Source organism: Telmatherina bonti (genome assembly GCF_933228915.1).
Source record: "Telmatherina bonti genome assembly, chromosome: 22".
Taxonomy (NCBI): Eukaryota; Metazoa; Chordata; class Actinopteri; order Atheriniformes; family Telmatherinidae; genus Telmatherina; species Telmatherina bonti.
This window is the reverse complement of record NC_136631.1, coordinates 5,626,711-5,649,722: the sequence shown is the minus strand read 5'-3', so window position 1 is coordinate 5,649,722 and position 23,012 is coordinate 5,626,711. Positions and strand designations below refer to the sequence as shown.

The window sequence follows — 23,012 nt, the reverse complement described above, 5'->3', positions numbered from 1 at the left end:
CCTGTGAGAAACTACATTAAAGCTTACTGGTCTAGTCAGATTGTCTTCATAAAACTGTATTTTTCCCCCACTGAGCATCATGACGCTACGATAACTACTAAACTGCTGCTCGCAGCACACATGAAATGTCTAAAAATAAATGCAACCTTCAACTTTGATCTCAGATCTTTCAGGTTTTTTCAGACAAAACCACAAGACCACCTTAAGTGAGTCCTCCGCCATCTGATGGGAATGTGTTTGATAGTCTGCTGTGTAGGTTTGAGCTCTGCAACCTGCTACCTGACTGGATCTAAACCATGCAGCGTTTCATCTCGTGTCAAAAGAAAGACATTTGTGTTGCTTTCTTATTTCCACATCATCCTAACCACACAGCTCTCTTCCTTCCTCAAGAGAAAATTCCGGTAAACCAAGAGATTTCAGACTTATTTTTTTAAGTTTAATGCAAGCCCCGTTGTGCAACGAGGATCTGATAAACTCTGAGATGGCAACATGTTCCCTTAATGTAAACTCTACATTGATGCCCTGCAGCTGCAGGGCCTCCTCAGTATGTAACGTCCTCCTCGGCGCACTTCATGCAAACAAAGCTTCTGCTGACACAACTGAGCACATGGGGGAGAAATCAGACTGTAACAGGGGTAAGAGGGTCTTTAAAAGCATTTTTCTAGCTCAGCTTTAAATGATTACTGTGTAACTTTAATCCAAACATCAGGCTAATGTGAGTAATAATGGATGATTTCTGGGGTTGGCATGCGATGCTTGACGCCTGTTATCGCAGCGAGGGGGGGGGGGCCCTCTTCAGAAACCAGACATTTCACCTGCAGGAGTGGATCCGTCTCTCATGGGATCATGTGACCTGAAGCACTTTGACCTCTATAAACACTGAGGACTCTGCTCTGTGCTATGTTTCCCTCCTCTTCCAACCAAAGTTTGTCATGGCTGAAGGAAGTAAGGAGGTGAAAACAAAGTCTGAGGAGACCAGAAAGAGAAACAGGAAAAGGGATTGCTCCAGAGGAAAGATGCAAGTCCACCTGCTGGTTGGAGTCTGAGGAAAGACCAGTGTGGAACTAAAAGCCACTGTGATTGCCTCAGTGTTATCACACTGCTAAGCTAGCTTTTTACTTGTTGTGCAAACTACATGTGATGAACTTTTTCACATCTTTCAGCAGCGCTAGGGGCGCTAAACTCACAGGTTTAGCGCCCCTAGTGGCCAAAAATCATTATCATAAAAAGAAGAAAAAAAATATTTGGTGATTTGGAGCAAGTCTGAAGCTGTTTAGGTGATTTATAAGGAAAAATAACTTTTATTTTTTGTTGATTTTACTCAGCTTATATAAGTCATGTTGCAGGTTGGTTCACAGGAGGGGGGGATGATATTTGATCCCCTTATTTTTACCCCCTACAAAGACATGAACTAAATGTAACAAACATGACTCAGTAATGATGAAGAAACTCTTTTAGGTTGTATGTTCCTTGTTGGTCACCAGGCTTGTTTACATCTCAGGAGGGTTTTGGTCCTATTTATATTATTTAGTCATTTAATCTTTGCTAAGCTGAGTCCAAGCTGGTGTGTGGCTACGCATCATGTCTGCAGCTGGTCATGAAAGAAAAAGGGTGCTGTACTAAAAATATGTGTCACAAAGGGGCTGAATAACTTTGAGACTAAACTGGTCATTGAAAGTGGCATTTTTTTCTGAATTTGAGAGACAACCTATGATATTACTTCTGTTGAGCCATTCAAATGGTTCTTGTTTGATTTGTTCATTGCTAACAGCTGCTAGTTTGGACATTTTGCCAATGAAGCTAATTTGCAGTGATAAGGTTGAATAATTTTGACTGCAGCTGTATATATCAAATATTTTTTTACATGCAGGACAGAGTTTATCGTGAAATAACTCGTGCAGAGTGGCGTACACCAACAAGAGATAAACACACTTTGACTTTGCTATCATAACCTTGAGTTATTTCAAACAAAACCTCAGACCACCACAGCTGAGTTCACTGTGATCTGCTCGCTCGCTTTGATGTCCTGCAGCTCAGGTGCAACTAAGTTGTAGGAAATGTTGCCACCTGTTGCACACCTTCAACAGTCAGCATTACAAGCTTCAGTCATGACGTTGCTTAAATACACATGATATTTAGCAGGAAAGCATTTGAATCAAAACTAAATGATTAGAGACCAGCTGACAAAGTCAAACTCAAATGATATAAAGTAAAACCAGGGCAGGATAGAGGGGAACTGGAATGAAACTAGGTGTCCAGGTGTGATAATCAGCAAATAATAAGCAAGTAAAATACATGATCAGGAATAAAAAGAACAGAATACACGAGAGGGGAACCTCTGCAGTAAAAATAGACCAATATTATGAAAGACATAAAAACAGAATAAAAGAAACTGCAGAAGCTCCAACCCAAACTGGGAACTGGAGAGCACACATAGGACTTTAAACCTTTAAATCTAACAGGAATTAAAAGAAAAAAATGCAGATCATATTGGATCTGAGCAGCTTTATTTCTCAACACAGTCTGAATCCACTCAGAGAAGCTTTCTGTCATTTCTGTGACTTGCAGGTCAGATACGGGATTGTGAACGTGCTTTGTTGCATGATATGCTGTGACCTGGTGAATTTTCTTTGCTTTAGTGTTGTTTTAATATTCCTAGGTATTGTATCATGTACTGGGTTGAGGTTTAGGTTTAGGTTCTGGGGACCACTGCCACTGATTTTTAATCCAATTCAATCTAATTATTGTGTCAGATCTTTTCTCCATTTTCCCTTCCTTAAGCTGGATACACGCATCTGGATTTTTTAAATCTGAAAAGGTTTCTTAGTTCTACGTAATCAGTCTTTTGTAAGACACTTTTATCCAAAGAAACCCAGTGATCAAATTAATGAGTAATTGTCCAGAACCTAATAGGCCAATAAATCCATTTAATGTACACATCATGATCCTATTCCACAGCCAATTTAGGATCCATCTAGTCTTCCAAGTCAGAATAAACCATGGTTACATGTTGTATAACAAAAACCAAGAAGAAGAAACATAGCGACAACCGTAAAACACAACAGCCAGGGTGGAAAAGGACGTAAAGGATGGAAGCCAGGATGGAAGAGGACGTAAAAGACGAGGAGTAATCTGTTATCAGAGAAATCCAGGACAATAAAAAAGAGAGAATAGGTTGGAAAAATCCGGCGGCAGCGTAAAAATTGAGTTTATGTTTGGTCATATTGTTCTGTGGATTGGCTACATTCTTGAGTCTTGATACCTGCGACTGTCAGCCCAAATCATTTGGGAACAGCTTGTTGGGGCAAATTAACTCTTAACTCGCCTCAAACCACAGAGTAATCTTATCGGATAACCTTGTGAGACTGAAGGTAATGGGGCGTTTGCTGCCCTCGGTCGGGAGAACAACAGCCCGATAATCTCTCTGTGTGTACCCAGCTTAAAGAACGGCTTCTTGTAGACACGTTTCCATGGAGACCATTTCAGATGAGGTTTCCACCAACAGTAGATGGATCAACTAAAGCTGCCACAGTTTATGGGTTTTTGTTGGATTTCTGTCTGTTTCTACATTTCTGTCCTGGTTTCCTGTTTTATTTTGAAGGTCATCCCTTCCTGTGTTCATTTCCTGTTTGCTGCACCTGGTTTCTGTTAGCTGATTACACCACCTGCTTCTCGTCTTCTGATTAGTTCCCTCAGTATATACACTGCTTGGTTTGCATTGTTCTTGCCCAGTCCTCAGTTTTGTTGATATGTTATTTAACACGTAGAATGCAAGGCTCTAGTTTTCACTTTTCACCTTAAAGCTCCACAGACGACGACGACGACGACGACGACGATGATGATGTTGTATAAAGCAAGAGACTAACATGTCCAATGTTGCAGAAAAAAATGGTGCAATGCCTTGACTTCTTTTCTGGCCCTTTCAGTCCCTTTTTCCCTGAAAAATCCAGAAACAGAACGAGTGATTTTACTACAAATATTCCCTGTGCTGCCTTTAAGGGAGTGAGGTTTCCACTCTGTTTAGTCAGCGCCTGCGAGCTGCTTGCACATGATCTGTGTTGTCTTTGTGGTGCATTAGGAGGCTGTGGGAAAATGTTCAACACACTTTGTCACTTCTGTCTGTATGTCAGAATCATATATGTAGAAGTAGTCAACATCACAGCACAGATGTTATCTTTAACATGGTTTTTAGGAAGTCTTGTCACGTGATGTGGCGGAGCGACTGGGTTTATGTTTAACGTTAATTGGACCTTTTTCAAACTAAATTTCTGTGGTTGATATCAGCTGTGAACATCTTGCTTTCTAATGCCCTTAAATTTAATTTTAAGTAAGATGTGTTTTTAAAATATTTTCTAAATGCAAATATAGAAATTTTTTTGAGTAAATAATTATTTAACCCTGTTTTATATTTTCATACCCACCTGCAGTGTTTCCCGATTTATAAAAAGTCTCTAGAAAAACTCAAACCATTGTGCACAATTTTTATCAGCAGAATACGTGGCGTGGTGGGAAAAAAACCCAAACGTTAACCATCCACTAGCAAAGAAGAAAACCTCCTACCTGCTGCATCAGCAGCACAAAGCAACACTGTAAACAGCTACATCATCACACGGAGAGACACCAGCCGCCACTCTGTCGCTCAGAAAGGAAAATTACATCATGACCACTGGTTGGGATGCAGCTTTGTGGAACAAATATATGACTATCCCCACGAGGCGGAAAGTCCTGGTTATAAAGCTTCATACTACATGTTTTCCCTTCAACTCTGCAACTTTCTTATCCATACTGTTAATTACAAACCTGTAAGAGGTGCCCGGAGATGTGTCTAATCCAACCTTAATCAACCCCACCCTCAATGTTACATTTTTTTTATCTTTTCATTTGTCTTCCTTGATTATTGTTAAATATTGATGAGTAATTCTTCACATTGAAGTCCCCGTGTTTGCTTTTTATGGCTGAGCATCATTAACTGCATAGCATTTTCCATCTTCACCAGATTATAACTGCCTGCCTCTACTGACTGCTGATTTGTTTTGCATCATGAACCTATAAAACCTGAGAAGAGCCCTCTTGCGTGCTGGTGTAACCCTAATCATGAGGCCAAAGGGAAAGACACTGAGTTATCATTAATGGAGTTTCCTGTACAGCCTGTTCTGGGCTGTCTGAACAGGTTTCCTGAAGTATATCAATTCCAAAAGTTCTGTTAGTTTCTCCTTAAAAGAAATGGACAGAGAAAATTTCAACTCCATAAAGATATAGGAGTGCTTCTTTTTTTTTCCCACTTCTGACACCAAATTTTTGTGGAAAAAAGTCTGTCAATGACGAGGAGTCTGGTTCTGAAGTGAGAAAGATTACAAAGTTTATTGAACAGAAAATAACAGAATACTGCAAATCTTCCGGGCTGAACCATCCTTTTACCCTCGCTTTAGGGCGTTAGTTGTCTGCCCTGAATCCATGTTATTCTAAATAAGAAATGTCTGTTGTTAGCTGTAACCCTCTTCAAGGAAGAGAGTGTTCTAACTAATCAGATCCCAGATGTCTGAATGCAGACATCTCAGGCTTTCTACACGTCTATAAAGGGGGATGAGCAGACACTGTAACTAAGCTTAAGTTCCTAAGTTCATCATGACCTTTTCAGAAAGTCCACAAAGCCAGAATCAGAAATGAATATACACTAGAACTATGAAATATATGAAAATCTATGTCAGATCAGGGCTGCACGGTGGCACAGTGGTTAGCACTGTGGCCTCACAGCAAGAAGGTCACTGGTTCAATCCTTGGCTGGTTTGGTCAGTGGCCTTTCTGTGTGGAGTTTGCATGTTCTCCCCGTGTATGTTCTCACTGGGTTCTCCGGCTTCCTCCCACCATCTGCAACCCTGAATTGGAATAAGTGGTTCAGAAAATGAATGAATGTCAGAACATAAATTTCCATGACAATACCTTTCTGTAACATAATAAAAAACAGGGGGACAGTTACCTTTGCACTGCGACTTCAGAAAGAAACAGGACGGGAACGTTGGAAAAATATGGGATGTCACAAATACAAAGATAATATCTGTATCTGGCACATACCTGCTATATACGATATCTGAGCTCTGTCACTGTGATTTAATGTGTGATCCCGGTACTTTAATGTCATTTAAATAGTGAAATTTATATAGATTTGTATAAGTCAGAGCCCGCACCTGTTCACTGCCTGCAAACAAAACAAAAATAAAGTTTAAAACCTTCAAAAGACAGGTATGCTACTGAGCTAATGATGCTGAGATGCTGCAAGCTGCAGCTGCATTGATTTGTTCATCTTTGCACTACTTGGTTTGGAGTAAAAAGTAATTTGATTGAGATAAATTAAAACATTTAGCTTCCCCTTGACTGGGAATGGCTCAGGGTCCTACCAGGAGAGGCCTCTGGGGAAAGCCTAGGTCTCCCTCCTGAACCTGTTGCTTCCATGATCTGCCCTCAGATCCGTGGATGAAAAGGAATAAATTGATAAAATATGCACCAAAGTAAGGAAAGCTTAGAAGTTTTCAGCATCAACGTTGAAATGGATTCCTGCTTTTTCTTTGGGTTAACGTTTGGATTAAAAGCAGACGTAACGGGCCGTCAGGGTGTCGTTAGATGGATTACTGAGGTGATTTAACGCCGCTTTGGCATGTGAAAGTACTGACCCCATGTTTCAGCTACAGTTGGGACAGATCATCACAACAGACCTTATGTTTATTTTTTTTCTACAGCCTCACCCGCCCTCTGACAGGAGCCTCTTCATCCATCCCCTCATCGTCGCTGCCCTCCCACCCTCCAGCCCGGCCATGTCGACCCAGACCTCCACCTCCCACAATGAAGTCCTCTCATCTCCCCTCTCGACCTTCCTTCCCTCCATCCCTCCCTCCTCCTCTTCCTCCAGCTCCTGGTCCCACACCTCCTCCCTCTCTGTCCTCCAACCCCCCTCCTTCGTCTCTTCCTCCTCCTCTCGCCCCCATCGTCATCTCCCAGACTCCTCCACACTCAGCTGTCAACTCTGATCCGCTGCCGCCGTTCTCTCCTCCTCCTCCTTTGTCTCCTACAGTCTCATCCCCCTCTTCCATTTCTCCTGCTCCACCACCTCCTCCTGTCATCCCTCCATCCTCACCAGCTTCTCTGTTGCTGAGCTGTATAGATAAACTGGTTGGGAGCGTTTCTGTGTGGCAGCCTAAAGGACTGACCCAGGAGCAAACCAGCAGTATTCTGGAGAAAGAAACAGCCGGGGTGAGACAGAAACTTTGACCCAGATCTGTTCTGAAAAGTACTTTTCTAGAAGTTTCTTTCTCTTCTTCAAACTAAGGATTCCTTATTATATGATTATGGTTAAAGTTCTGAGGAAGGATTTTAGGTTTACAACCTGGTTTAAAAAAAAAAAAAAAAAAAAGCATTATGTTAAAAAGGATTAACCCTTCAAACCCTGCTCCATCTCTGCCTCCCTCAAACATCATCACATTTATACTCGACTATTTCTCAAATACAGCAGTGTGTAACTCTGTGAGATAAATTATGATAGATATGTGACCCTCCAGCTGATTTACGGAGGTTTTCCAGCGTTTCTATCCATCCAGGAGGTTTACAATCCAGACACAACATGTAGTGTTTATTCAGAGACTCTAGATGGTAAATCCACCATTATTTATCACATCTTCTTTTATTGCTGAAGACTATCCCAGCAATCTTTGGGTGGTAGGCGGGTACACCTGGACAGGTCGCCAGTCCACACAGGGTTTTAAACATTAGAAATCTTTATAGTAATAACTAACTTGTCATGCATGTAGAAAGTGTGTTTTTAGTTTTTAGCATTTTGTTAAATTCAAAGGATCTTTTGTGCTCCCTGTCCACTTTATCAGTTCCACCTTATAGTCCTGGTTGGGACCACTTTAATTCTTGCTTTATTCAACGGGGTGATGAAAATATTTCAAAGATTTTGCTCCATACTGACATTAAGCATCACACAGCTGCTGCTGATCCATGATGAGAATCTCTCATTCCACCACATCATGATGAGAATCTCCTGTTCCACCTCATCATGATGAGAATCTCCCGTTCCACCTCATCACCATGAGAATCTCCCGTTCCACCTCATCATGATGAGAATCTCCCGTTCCACCTCATAACCATGAAAATCTCCCGTTCCACCTCATCACCATGAGAATCTCCTCTTCCACCTCATCATGATGAGAATCTCCCGTTCCACCTCGTCACCATGAGAATCTCCCGTTCCACCTCATCATCATGAGAATCTCCCGTTCCACCTCATCACCATGAGAATCTCCCGTTCCACCTTATCATGATGAGAATCTCCAGTTCCACCTCATCACCATGAGAATCTCCCGTTCCACCTCATCATCATGATGAGAATCTCCCGTTCCACCTCATAACCATGAGAATCTCCCGTTCCACCTCATCACCATGACAATCTCCCGTTCCACCTCATCACCATGAGAATCTCCCGTTCCACCTCATCACCATGAGAATCTCCCGTTCCACCTCATCACCATGAGAATCTCCCGTTCCACCTTATCATGATGAGAATATCCAGTTCCACCTCATCACCATGAGAATCTCCCGTTCCACCTCATCACCATGAGAATCTCCCGTTCCACCTCATCACCATGAGAATCTCCCGTTCCACCTTATCATGATGAGAATCTCCAGTTCCACCTCATAACCATGAGAATCTCCCGTTCCACCTTATCATGATGAGAATCTCCAGTTCCACCTCATCACCATGAGAATCTCCCGTTCCACCTCACCATGATGAGAATCTCCCGTTCCACCTCATCATCATGATGAGAATCTCCCGTTCCACCTCATCACCATGAGAATCTCCCGTTCCACCTCATCACCATGAGAATCTCCCGTTCCACCTCATCATGATGAGAATCTCCCGTTCCACCTCATAACCATGAGAATCTCCCGTTCCACCTCATCACCATGAGAATCTCCCGTTCCACCTCATCACCATGAGAATCTCCCGTTCCACCTCATCACCATGAGAATCTCCCGTTCCACCTTATCATGATGAGAATCTCCAGTTCCACCTCATCACCATGAGAATCTCCCGTTCCACCTCATCACCATGAGAATCTCCCGTTCCACCTCATCACCATGAGAATCTCCCGTTCCACCTTATCATGATGAGAATCTCCAGTTCCACCTCATAACCATGAGAATCTCCCGTTCCACCTCATAACCATGAGAATCTCCCGTTCCACCTCATCACCATGAGAATCTCCCGTTCCACCTCATAACCATGAGAATCTCCCGTTCCACCTCATAACCATGAGAATCTCCCGTTCCACCTCATAACCATGAGAATCTCCCGTTCCACCTCATCACCATGAGAATCTCCCGTTCCACCTCATAACCATGAGAATCTCCCGTTCCACCTCATCACCATGAGAATCTCCCGTTCCACCTCATCACCATGAGAATCTCCCGTTCCACCTTATCATGATGAGAATCTCCCGTTCCACCTTATCATGATGAGAATCTCCAGTTCCACCTCATGACCATGAGAATCTCCCGTTCCACCTCACCATGATGAGAATCTCCCGTTCCACCTCATCATCATGAGAATCTCCCGTTCCACCTCATCACCTTGAGAATCTCCCGTTCCACCTCACCATGATGAGAATCTCCCGTTCCACCTCACCATGATGAGAATCTCCCGTTCCACCTCATCACCATGAGAATCTCCCGTTCCACCTCGTCACCATGAGAATCTCCCGTTCCACCTCATCACCATGAGAATCTCCCGTTCCACCTCGTCACCATGAGAATCTCCCGTTCCACCTCATCACCATGAGAATCTCCCGTTCCACCTCATCACCATGAGAATCTCCCGTTCCACCTTATCATGATGAGAATCTCCAGTTCCACCTCATCACCATGAGAATCTCCCGTTCCACCTCATCATCATGAGAATCTCCCGTTCCACCTCATAACCATGAGAATCTCCCGTTCCACCTTATCATGATGAGAATCTCCAGTTCCACCTCATCACCATGAGAATCTCCTGTTCCACCTCACCATGATGAGAATCTCCCGTTCCACCTCATCACCATGAGAATCTCCCGTTCCACCTCATCACCATGAGTATCTCCCGTTCCACCTCATCATGATGAGAATCTCCCGTTCCACCTCATCACCATGAGAATCTCCCGTTCCACCTCACCATGATGAGAATCTCCCGTTCCACCTCATCATCATGATGAGAATCTCCCGTTCCACCTCATCACCATGAGAATCTCCCGTTCCACCTCATCACCATGAGAATCTCCCGTTCCACCTCACCATGATGAGAATCTCCCGTTCCACCTCACCATGATGAGAATCTCCCGTTCCACCTCATCACCATGAGAATCTCCCGTTCCACCTCATCACCATGAGAATCTCCCGTTCCACCTCACCATGATGAGAATCTCCCGTTCCACCTCATCACCATGAGAATCTCATGTTCCACCTCATCATGATGAGAATCTCCCGTTCCACCTCATCACCATGAGAATCTCCCGTTCCACCTCATCACCATGAGAATCTCCCGTTCCACCTCACCATGATGAGAATCTCCCGTTCCACCTCATCACCATGAGAATCTCTCGTTCCACCTTATCATGATGAGAATCTCCCGTTCCACCTCATCACCATGAGAATCTCCCGTTCCACCTCATCACCATGAGAATCTCCCGTTCCACCTCATCACCATGATGAGAATCTCCCGTTCCACCTCATCACCATGATGAGAATCTCCCGTTCCACCTCACCATGATGAGAATCTCCCGTTCCACCTCATCATCATGATGAGAATCTCCCGTTCCACCTCATCACCATGAGAATCTCCCATTCCACCTCATCACCATGACAATCTCCCGTTCCACCTCACCATGATGAGAATCTCCCGTTCCACCTCACCATGATGATGAGAATCTCCCGTTCCACCTCATCACCATGAGAATCTCCCGTTCCACCTCATCACCATGAGAATCTCCCGTTCCACCTCAACATGATGAGAATCTCCCGTTCCACCTCATCACCATGAGAATCTCCCGTTCCACCTCATCACCATGAGAATCTCCCGTTCCACCTCACCATGATAAGAATCTCCCGTTCCACCTCATCACCATGAGAATCTCCCGTTCCACCTCATCACCATGAGAATCTCCCGTTCCACCTCACCATGATGAGAATCTCCCATTCCACCTCATCACCATGAGAATCTCCCGTTCCACCTCACCATGATGAGAATCTCCCGTTCCACCTCATCATCATGATGAGAATCTCCCGTTCCACCTCATCACCATGAGAATCTCCCGTTCCACCTCATCATCATGATGAGAATCTCCCGTTCCACCTCATCATCATGATGAGAATCTCCCGTTCCACCTCATCACCATGAGAATCTCCCGTTCCACCTCACCATGATGAGAATCTCCCGTTCCACCTCATCACCATGAGAATCTCCCGTTCCACCTCATCACCATGAGAATCTCCCATTCCACCTCATCACCATGAGAATCTCCCGTTCCACCTCACCATGATGAGAATCTCCCATTCCACCTCACCATGATGAGAATCTCCCGTTCCACCTCATCATCATGATGAGAATCTCCCGTTCCACCTCATCATGATAAGAGTCTCCAGTTCCACCTCATCACCATGAGAATCTCCCGGTCCACGTCATCATGATGAGAATCTCCCGTTCCACCTCACCATGATAAGAATCTCCCGTTCCACCTCATCACCATGAGAATCTCCCGTTCCACCTCATCACCATGAGAATCTCCCGTTCCACCTCATCACCATGAGACTCTCCCGTTCCACCTTATCATGATGAGAATCTCCAGTTCCACCTCATAACCATGAGAATCTCCCGTTCCACCTCATAACCATGAGAATCTCCCGTTCCACCTCATCACCATGAGAATCTCCCGTTCCACCTCATAACCATGAGAATCTCCCGTTCCACCTCATCACCATGAGAATCTCCCGTTCCACCTCATCACCATGAGAATCTCCCGTTCCACCTTATCATGATGAGAATCTCCCGTTCCACCTCATAACCATGAGAATCTCCCGTTCCACCTCATCACCATGAGAATCTCCCATTCCACCTCATCATGATGAGAATCTCCCGTTCCACCTCATAACCATGAGAATCTCCCGTTCCACCTCATCACCATGAGAATCTCCTCTTCCACCTCATCATGATGAGAATCTCCCGTTCCACCTCGTCACCATGAGAATCTCCCGTTCCACCTCATCACCATGAGAATCTCCCGTTCCACCTCATCACCATGAGAATCTCCCGTTCCACCTGATCATGATGAGAATCTCCAGTTCCACCTCATCATCATGATGAGAATCTCCCGTTCCACCTCATCACCATGAGAATCTCCCGTTCCACCTCATCATCATGAGAATCTCCCGTTCCACCTCATAACCATGAGAATCTCCCGTTCCACCTTATCATGATGAGAATCTCCAGTTCCACCTCATCACCATGAGAATCTCCTGTTCCACCTCACCATGATGAGAATCTCCCGTTCCACCTCATCATCATGATGAGAATCTCCCGTTCCACCTCATCACCATGAGAATCTCCCGTTCCACCTCATCACCATGAGTATCTCCCGTTCCACCTCATCATGATGAGAATCTCCCGTTCCACCTCATCACCATGAGAATCTCCCGTTCCACCTCACCATGATGAGAATCTCCCGTTCCACCTCATCATCATGATGAGAATCTCCCGTTCCACCTCATCACCATGAGAATCTCCCGTTCCACCTCATCACCTTGAGAATCTCCCGTTCCACCTCACCATGATGAGAATCTCCCGTTCCACCTCACCATGATGAGAATCTCCCGTTCCACCTCATCACCATGAGAATCTCCCGTTCCACCTCATCACCATGAGAATCTCCCGTTCCACCTCACCATGATGAGAATCTCCAGTTCCACCTCATCACCATGAGAATCTCATGTTCCACCTCATCATGATGAGAATCTCCCGTTCCACCTCATCACCATGAGAATCTCCCGTTCCACCTCATCACCATGAGAATCTCCCGTTCCACCTCACCATGATGAGAATCTCCCGTTCCACCTCATCACCATGAGAATCTCCCGTTCCACCTCATCACCATGAGAATCTCCCATTCCACCTCATCACCATGAGAATCTCCCGTTCCACCTCATCACCATGAGAATCTCCCGTTCCACCTCATCACCATGATGAGAATCTCCCGTTCCACCTCATCACCATGATGAGAATCTCCCGTTCCACCTCACCATGATGAGAATCTCCCGTTCCACCTCATCATCATGATGAGAATCTCCCGTTCCACCTCATCACCATGAGAATCTCCCATTCCACCTCATCACCATGAGAATCTCCCGTTCCACCTCATCACCATGAGAATCTCCCGTTCCACCTCATCACCATGAGAATCTCCCGTTCAACCTCACCATGATGAGAATCTCCCGTTCCACCTCATCACCATGAGAATCTCTCGTTCCACCTCATCATGATGAGAATCTCCCGTTCCACCTCATCACCATGAGAATCTCCCGTTCCACCTCATCACCATGAGAATCTCCCGTTCCACCTCATCACCATGATGAGAATCTCCCGTTCCACCTCATCACCATGATGAGAATCTCCCGTTCCACCTCACCATGATGAGAATCTCCCGTTCCACCTCATCATCATGATGAGAATCTCCCGTTCCACCTCATCACCATGAGAATCTCCCATTCCACCTCATCACCATGAGAATCTCCCGTTCCACCTCACCATGATGAGAATCTCCCGTTCCACCTCACCATGATGATGAGAATCTCCCGTTCCACCTCATCACCATGAGAATCTCCCGTTCCACCTCATCACCATGAGAATCTCCCGTTCCACCTCATCACCATGAGAATCTCCCGTTCCACCTCAACATGATGAGAATCTCCCGTTCCACCTCATCACCATGAGAATCTCCCGTTCCACCTCATCACCATGAGAATCTCCCGTTCCACCTCACCATGATAAGAATCTCCCGTTCCACCTCATCACCATGAGAATCTCCCGTTCCACCTCATCACCATGAGAATCTCCCGTTCCACCTCACCATGATGAGAATCTCCCGTTCCACCTCATCACCATGAGAATCTCCCGTTCCACCTCACCATGATGAGAATCTCCCGTTCCACCTCATCATCATGATGAGAATCTCCCGTTCCACCTCATCACCATGAGAATCTCCCGTTCCACCTCATCATCATGATGAGAATCTCCCGTTCCACCTCATCACCATGAGAATCTCCCGTTCCACCTCATCACCATGAGAATCTCCCATTCCACCTCATCACCATGAGAATCTCCCGTTCCACCTCACCATGATGAGAATCTCCCGTTCCACCTCACCATGATGAGAATCTCCCGTTCCACCTCATCATCATGATGAGAATCTCCCGTTCCACCTCATCATGATAAGAGTCTCCAGTTCCACCTCATCACCATGAGAATCTCCCGTTCCACGTCATCATGATGAGAATGTCCCGTTCCACCTCATCACCATGAGAATCTCCCGTTCCACGTCATCATGATGAGAATCTCCCGTTCCACCTCATCACCATGAGAATCTCCCGTTCCACCTCATCACCATGAGAATCTCCCGTTCCACCTCATCACCATGAGAATCTCCCGTTCCACCTCACCATGATGAGAATCTCCCGTTCCACCTCACCATGATGATGAGAATCTCCCGTTCCACCTCATCATCATGATGAGAATCTCCCGTTCCACCTCATCACCATGAGAATCTCCCGTTCCACCTCATCACCATGAGAATCTCCCGTTCCACCTCACCATGATGAGAATCTCCCGTTCCACCTCACCATGATGAGAATCTCCCGTTCCACCTCATCACCATGAGAATCTCCCGTTCCACCTCGTCACCATGAGAATCTCCCGTTCCACCTCATCACCATGAGAATCTCCCGTTCCACCTCGTCACCATGAGAATCTCCCGTTCCACCTCATCACCATGAGAATCTCCCGTTCCACCTCATCACCATGAGAATCTCCCGTTCCACCTTATCATGATGAGAATCTCCAGTTCCACCTCATCACCATGAGAATCTCCCGTTCCACCTCATCATCATGAGAATCTCCCGTTCCACCTCATAACCATGAGAATCTCCCGTTCCACCTTATCATGATGAGAATCTCCAGTTCCACCTCATCACCATGAGAATCTCCTGTTCCACCTCACCATGATGAGAATCTCCCGTTCCACCTCATCACCATGAGAATCTCCCGTTCCACCTCATCACCATGAGTATCTCCCGTTCCACCTCATCATGATGAGAATCTCCCGTTCCACCTCATCACCATGAGAATCTCCCGTTCCACCTCACCATGATGAGAATCTCCCGTTCCACCTCATCATCATGATGAGAATCTCCCGTTCCACCTCATCACCATGAGAATCTCCCGTTCCACCTCATCACCATGAGAATCTCCCGTTCCACCTCACCATGATGAGAATCTCCCGTTCCACCTCACCATGATGAGAATCTCCCGTTCCACCTCATCACCATGAGAATCTCCCGTTCCACCTCATCACCATGAGAATCTCCCGTTCCACCTCACCATGATGAGAATCTCCCGTTCCACCTCATCACCATGAGAATCTCATGTTCCACCTCATCATGATGAGAATCTCCCGTTCCACCTCATCACCATGAGAATCTCCCGTTCCACCTCATCACCATGAGAATCTCCCGTTCCACCTCACCATGATGAGAATCTCCCGTTCCACCTCATCACCATGAGAATCTCTCGTTCCACCTTATCATGATGAGAATCTCCCGTTCCACCTCATCACCATGAGAATCTCCCGTTCCACCTCATCACCATGAGAATCTCCCGTTCCACCTCATCACCATGATGAGAATCTCCCGTTCCACCTCATCACCATGATGAGAATCTCCCGTTCCACCTCACCATGATGAGAATCTCCCGTTCCACCTCATCATCATGATGAGAATCTCCCGTTCCACCTCATCACCATGAGAATCTCCCATTCCACCTCATCACCATGACAATCTCCCGTTCCACCTCACCATGATGAGAATCTCCCGTTCCACCTCACCATGATGATGAGAATCTCCCGTTCCACCTCATCACCATGAGAATCTCCCGTTCCACCTCATCACCATGAGAATCTCCCGTTCCACCTCAACATGATGAGAATCTCCCGTTCCACCTCATCACCATGAGAATCTCCCGTTCCACCTCATCACCATGAGAATCTCCCGTTCCACCTCACCATGATAAGAATCTCCCGTTCCACCTCATCACCATGAGAATCTCCCGTTCCACCTCATCACCATGAGAATCTCCCGTTCCACCTCACCATGATGAGAATCTCCCATTCCACCTCATCACCATGAGAATCTCCCGTTCCACCTCACCATGATGAGAATCTCCCGTTCCACCTCATCATCATGATGAGAATCTCCCGTTCCACCTCATCACCATGAGAATCTCCCGTTCCACCTCATCATCATGATGAGAATCTCCCGTTCCACCTCATCATCATGATGAGAATCTCCCGTTCCACCTCATCACCATGAGAATCTCCCGTTCCACCTCACCATGATGAGAATCTCCCGTTCCACCTCATCACCATGAGAATCTCCCGTTCCACCTCATCACCATGAGAATCTCCCATTCCACCTCATCACCATGAGAATCTCCCGTTCCACCTCACCATGATGAGAATCTCCCATTCCACCTCACCATGATGAGAATCTCCCGTTCCACCTCATCATCATGATGAGAATCTCCCGTTCCACCTCATCATGATAAGAGTCTCCAGTTCCACCTCATCACCATGAGAATCTCCCGGTCCACGTCATCATGATGAGAATCTCCCGTTCCACCTCACCATGATAAGAATCTCCCGTTCCACCTCATCACCATGAGAATCTCCCGTTCCACCTCATCACCATGAGAATCTCCCGTTCCACCTCATCACCATGAGACTCTCCCGTTCCACCTTATCATGATGAGAATCTCCAGTTCCACCTCATAACCATGAGAATCTCCCGTTCCACCTCATAACCATGAGAATCTCCCGTTCCACCTCATCACCATGAGAATCTCCCGTTCCACCTCATAACCATGAGAATCTCCCGTTCCACCTCATCACCATGAGAATCTCCCGTTCCACCTCATCACCATGAGAATCTCCCGTTCCACCTTATCATGATGAGAATCTCCCGTTCCACCTCATAACCATGAGAATCTCCCGTTCCACCTCATCACCATGAGAATCTCCCATTCCACCTCATCATGATGAGAATCTCCCGTTCCACCTCATAACCATGAGAATCTCCCGTTCCACCTCATCACCATGAGAATCTCCTCTTCCACCTCATCATGATGAGAATCTCCCGTTCCACCTCGTCACCATGAGAATCTCCCGTTCCACCTCATCACCATGAGAATCTCCCGTTCCACCTCATCACCATGAGAATCTCCCGTTCCACCTGATCATGATGAGAATCTCCAGTTCCACCTCATCATCATGATGAGAATCTCCCGTTCCACCTCATCACCATGAGAATCTCCCGTTCCACCTCATCATCATGAGAATCTCCCGTTCCACCTCATAACCATGAGAATCTCCCGTTCCACCTTATCATGATGAGAATCTCCAGTTCCACCTCATCACCATGAGAATCTCCTGTTCCACCTCACCATGATGAGAATCTCCCGTTCCACCTCATCATCATGATGAGAATCTCCCGTTCCACCTCATCACCATGAGAATCTCCCGTTCCACCTCATCACCATGAGTATCTCCCGTTCCACCTCATCATGATGAGAATCTCCCGTTCCACCTCATCACCATGAGAATCTCCCGTTCCACCTCACCATGATGAGAATCTCCCGTTCCACCTCATCATCATGATGAGAATCTCCCGTTCCACCTCATCACCATGAGAATCTCCCGTTCCACCTCATCACCTTGAGAATCTCCCGTTCCACCTCACCATGATGAGAATCTCCCGTTCCACCTCACCATGATGAGAATCTCCCGTTCCACCTCATCACCATGAGAATCTCCCGTTCCACCTCATCACCATGAGAATCTCCCGTTCCACCTCACCATGATGAGAATCTCCCGTTCCACCTCATCACCATGAGAATCTCATGTTCCACCTCATCATGATGAGAATCTCCCGTTCCACCTCATCACCATGAGAATCTCCCGTTCCACCTCATCACCATGAGAATCTCCCGTTCCACCTCACCATGATGAGAATCTCCCGTTCCACCTCATCACCATGAGAATCTCCCGTTCCACCTCATCACCATGAGAATCTCCCATTCCACCTCATCACCATGAGAATCTCCCGTTCCACCTCATCACCATGAGAATCTCCCGTTCCACCTCATCACCATGATGAGAATCTCCCGTTCCACCTCATCACCATGATGAGAATCTCCCGTTCCACCTCACCATGATGAGAATCTCCCGTTCCACCTCATCATCATGATGAGAATCTCCCGTTCCACCTCATCACCATGAGAATCTCCCATTCCACCTCATCACCATGAGAATCTCCCGTTCCACCTCATCACCATGAGAATCTCCCGTTCCACCTCATCACCATGAGAATCTCCCGTTCAACCTCACCATGATGAGAATCTCCCGTTCCACCTCATCACCATGAGAATCTCTCGTTCCACCTCATCATGATGAGAATCTCCCGTTCCACCTCATCACCATGAGAATCTCCCGTTCCACCTCATCACCATGAGAATCTCCCGTTCCACCTCATCACCATGATGAGAATCTCCCGTTCCACCTCATCACCATGATGAGAATCTCCCGTTCCACCTCACCATGATGAGAATCTCCCGTTCCACCTCATCATCATGATGAGAATCTCCCGTTCCACCTCATCACCATGAGAATCTCCCATTCCACCTCATCACCATGAGAATCTCCCGTTCCACCTCACCATGATGAGAATCTCCCGTTCCACCTCACCATGATGATGAGAATCTCCCGTTCCACCTCATCACCATGAGAATCTCCCGTTCCACCTCATCACCATGAGAATCTCCCGTTCCACCTCATCACCATGAGAATCTCCCGTTCCACCTCAACATGATGAGAATCTCCCGTTCCACCTCATCACCATGAGAATCTCCCGTTCCACCTCATCACCATGAGAATCTCCCGTTCCACCTCACCATGATAAGAATCTCCCGTTCCACCTCATCACCATGAGAATCTCCCGTTCCACCTCATCACCATGAGAATCTCCCGTTCCACCTCACCATGATGAGAATCTCCCGTTCCACCTCATCACCATGAGAATCTCCCGTTCCACCTCACCATGATGAGAATCTCCCGTTCCACCTCATCATCATGATGAGAATCTCCCGTTCCACCTCATCACCATGAGAATCTCCCGTTCCACCTCATCATCATGATGAGAATCTCCCGTTCCACCTCATCACCATGAGAATCTCCCGTTCCACCTCATCACCATGAGAATCTCCCATTCCACCTCATCACCATGAGAATCTCCCGTTCCACCTCACCATGATGAGAATCTCCCGTTCCACCTCACCATGATGAGAATCTCCCGTTCCACCTCATCATCATGATGACAATCTCCCGTTCCACCTCATCATGATAAGAGTCTCCAGTTCCACCTCATCACCATGAGAATCTCCCGTTCCACGTCATCATGATGAGAATGTCCCGTTCCACCTCATCACCATGAGAATCTCCCGTTCCACGTCATCATGATGAGAATCTCCCGTTCCACCTCATCACCATGAGAATCTCCCGTTCCACCTCATCACCATGAGAATCTCCCGTTCCACCTCATCACCATGAGAATCTCCCGTTCCACCTCACCATGATGAGAATCTCCCGTTCCACCTCACCATGATGATGAGAATCTCCCGTTCCACCTCATCATCATGATGAGAATCTCCCGTTCCACCTCATCACCATGAGAATCTCCCGTTCCACCTCATCACCATGAGAATCTCCCGTTCCACCTCACCATGTTGAGAATCTCCCGTTCCACCTCATCACCATGAGAATCTCCCGTTCCACCTCATCACCATGAGAATCTCCCGTTCCACCTCATCTCCATGAGAATCTCCCGTTCCACCTCATCACCATGAGAATCTCCCGTTCCACCTCATCACCATGAGAATCTCCCGTTCCACCTCATCACCATGAGAATCTCCCGTTCCACCTCACCATGTTGAGAATCTCCCGTTCCACCTCATCACCATGAGAATCTCCCGTTCCACCTCATCACCATGAGAATCTCCCGTTCCACCTCATCACCATGAGAATCTCCCGTTCCACCACATCCCAAAGCTGCTCTTTTGGATGTAGATCTGGTGACTGTGGAGGCTGTTGGAGGACAGTGAACTCATTGTCATGGTGGAGATGATCTGACCTCTGACCAACAACATTCCACATTCCGTGACTTAATTCTCCTTTATTCCTCATTTCGAAGCTCAGTTTGAACTTCACCACATCTACATGACTAAACGCTGCCGTGTGATTGGCTCACTAGATATCTGAGTTGAATGGGTGGAGCTGGTAAAGTGGATGTTGTGTTTACATGTCACATGTATTTTACAGTAAATAAATGTTTTATCTGTCCATGCTGACATTTGCAGACATTCCTGGTTCACTGTGCAGAAGACAAACCTTCGATGATTTCAGTAAGACAGGCCGATGAGCAGGGAGCGCTTGTACACAACCAGAACATCAAACAACACAAGACGTGTACGTGATACACACCACAGCAACTTCCTCTTTTTACAAAAGTAAACTGAGCCAGGATTTACGCTCGATCTGCTTTCTGTTCTCAGTCCTTCACCTGGAGGGTTCCTCTCTGGTTTTCGATGACATATTCAAACTGATCTCCTTCTACTGTTCCAGCAGGTAACACATATACCTGTCCATCACCTGCACAGCATGAACACATTTTTACTACAAGTTCATCTCATGCAGATAAACACAACACAAAGTGCAGGAGTGTATTATTCCAGCTTCAGTTAATGCTCTTTTTCTATCCACTAATCAGAGACATCCTCACTGTTCCGCTGAAGTTACCACAAGCCATCACCACGGCAACCAGAAATGAGGAGCTAGAGGTCGTCTCAGCGATGGGTGCAGGTCAGGCAACCTACATCTTTACAACACAAAAACTGCACAACTGAACAGAAATGCAGATATATACACATAGATATGTTAAAAACAGAACACAGATTCAGGTTGAATTTAGACTTTAAAAACACGGGAAATTAGGAAAAGATTCAATTACTGACACTAGGGACACCAAAGCAGCCAGAAAACAGCATGAAAAGACAGCAAGAAATGGGAAGATGCCGCCAGGAAATGACAAGGTCAGCGTGGAAAGCAAAAGATTTTATTCTGATTGAGACAATATGAATTTACCAAATAACATCCAAACCAAACAAATGCAACTCTGATCTGGCCGGTCTTAGATGTTCACAAGGCAGAAAACATTGTGAAATGAAGGATTTTGGTAGATGTTTGGTGTCAGGAATTATCAATGAGCATTAAACAGTGTATCACCAGTTTCAGTCAGGCGTGTTGCAGCAGTGAAACATGGAACACCTGCAGGAAAAGTGATTCCTGTGGTAGTGATGTCAGTCTCACCCAAACACAAGTTAGTGGAAAGCAAGAGGACCATGGATGAGATTGGGTTGAAAGTCTCATTTGAAGGCCGAGGAGTTCATCGTCACCCACCAGACTCTGAGTCAAGTCGATATTATTTACCTACAGAAGTATTTCACTGGCTGCTCGCATACTGCTGGGTCTCAGTAGAAACAGAACTAACTTAGCTGGTAACAGAACTGTTCCTGCAGAGTCTAACAGGAAAAAGACTGGACATGATTCAGCAGATCCAGACAAGCAGACAACAGGACAGGAAATGTGAGCAGAAGGTCTGGGGAGGAGGAGTAAACAGGGAAAAGTGAAGGTTGGACGAGTTAACATGATGTTATCTGAACACGTGACGTTACTGTGGAAAAGTTACAATGTAAAGTCCAAAAATTCTCTAACTTTATGTTGTTTCTTTTGATTTTAAAGTTTTGTTCAGTGTTTAGAAGAAAAGCAACTTAACACAACTTAAACATTCATCCTGCCAATTTGTTTCTTTTAATAAATAAATCCTAAAAATCTGTGATGAACTGGCGAGCTGTCCAGGGTGTACCCTGCCTTTCATCCAAAGACTGCTGGGATAGGCTCCAGCTTCCCCGCGACCCTTCATTGGATTAAGTAGTTTAAACAAAGAATGAATGAATGAATCGTAAAAATGTTATCCTGATTTATCAGATATTTTTTATTTTATTACAATAATGTGGGATTTACAAGCATTATTTAACTGCTGCTGTTGAGAGAAAAAAACTTGTTCAAAATAATTAATTCAAATAATCAAACTGGTATTTAAAGGGTTAAAAGCCTTAAAATGATTGAATGGTTGGTGGTTATGAGCAGGTCTGCAGCTCTTTAAATGATTTATGGAAAAAAAACATTAAAATAATTGATTTTTGATGATTTTAAAACTGTTTTTGCACATGGACATTTGTGGCCATGAAGGAATTAATTTCTGTTTGTGCATAAAAATGCAATAATATTGTTGCTAGTTGAAGTATAACTGAGGTTGATCAGGAAAAGGGATGGAGGAGTGCTGTTTGGAACAGGTGAGGGGTAAGCTGGAGACTAAAGAGTTAAAACAGTAGACGGGAAAAGGATCCAAATGATTCATAAAGGATGGGAATTTAACATGATTTACCTGAAACAAGGGAAGTAAATGCAACTCTGCTTTGCACACTAGTGACATGGTTAACACCGGCTCCAGACAGCAGCTACGAAAGCTGTCCAAGAAGCTTTTTATACAAGGATCAA

General features: G+C 45.8%; 1 protein-coding gene across 1 annotated transcript in view; it reads left to right on the top strand.

The window, feature by feature from the left end:
• Window positions 1-23,012, top strand: part of rin3 (Ras and Rab interactor 3) — a 53,443-nt gene that overhangs the window by 5,938 nt on the left and 24,493 nt on the right. The window contains exons 2-5 of the mRNA XM_079262395.1: window positions 6,735-7,245; window positions 20,753-20,861; window positions 20,948-21,020; window positions 21,163-21,254. Of these exons, the coding sequence (XP_079118521.1) occupies window positions 6,735-7,245; window positions 20,753-20,861; window positions 20,948-21,020; window positions 21,163-21,254 (785 nt within the window). The remainder of the gene's footprint in view (window positions 1-6,734; window positions 7,246-20,752; window positions 20,862-20,947; window positions 21,021-21,162; window positions 21,255-23,012) is intronic.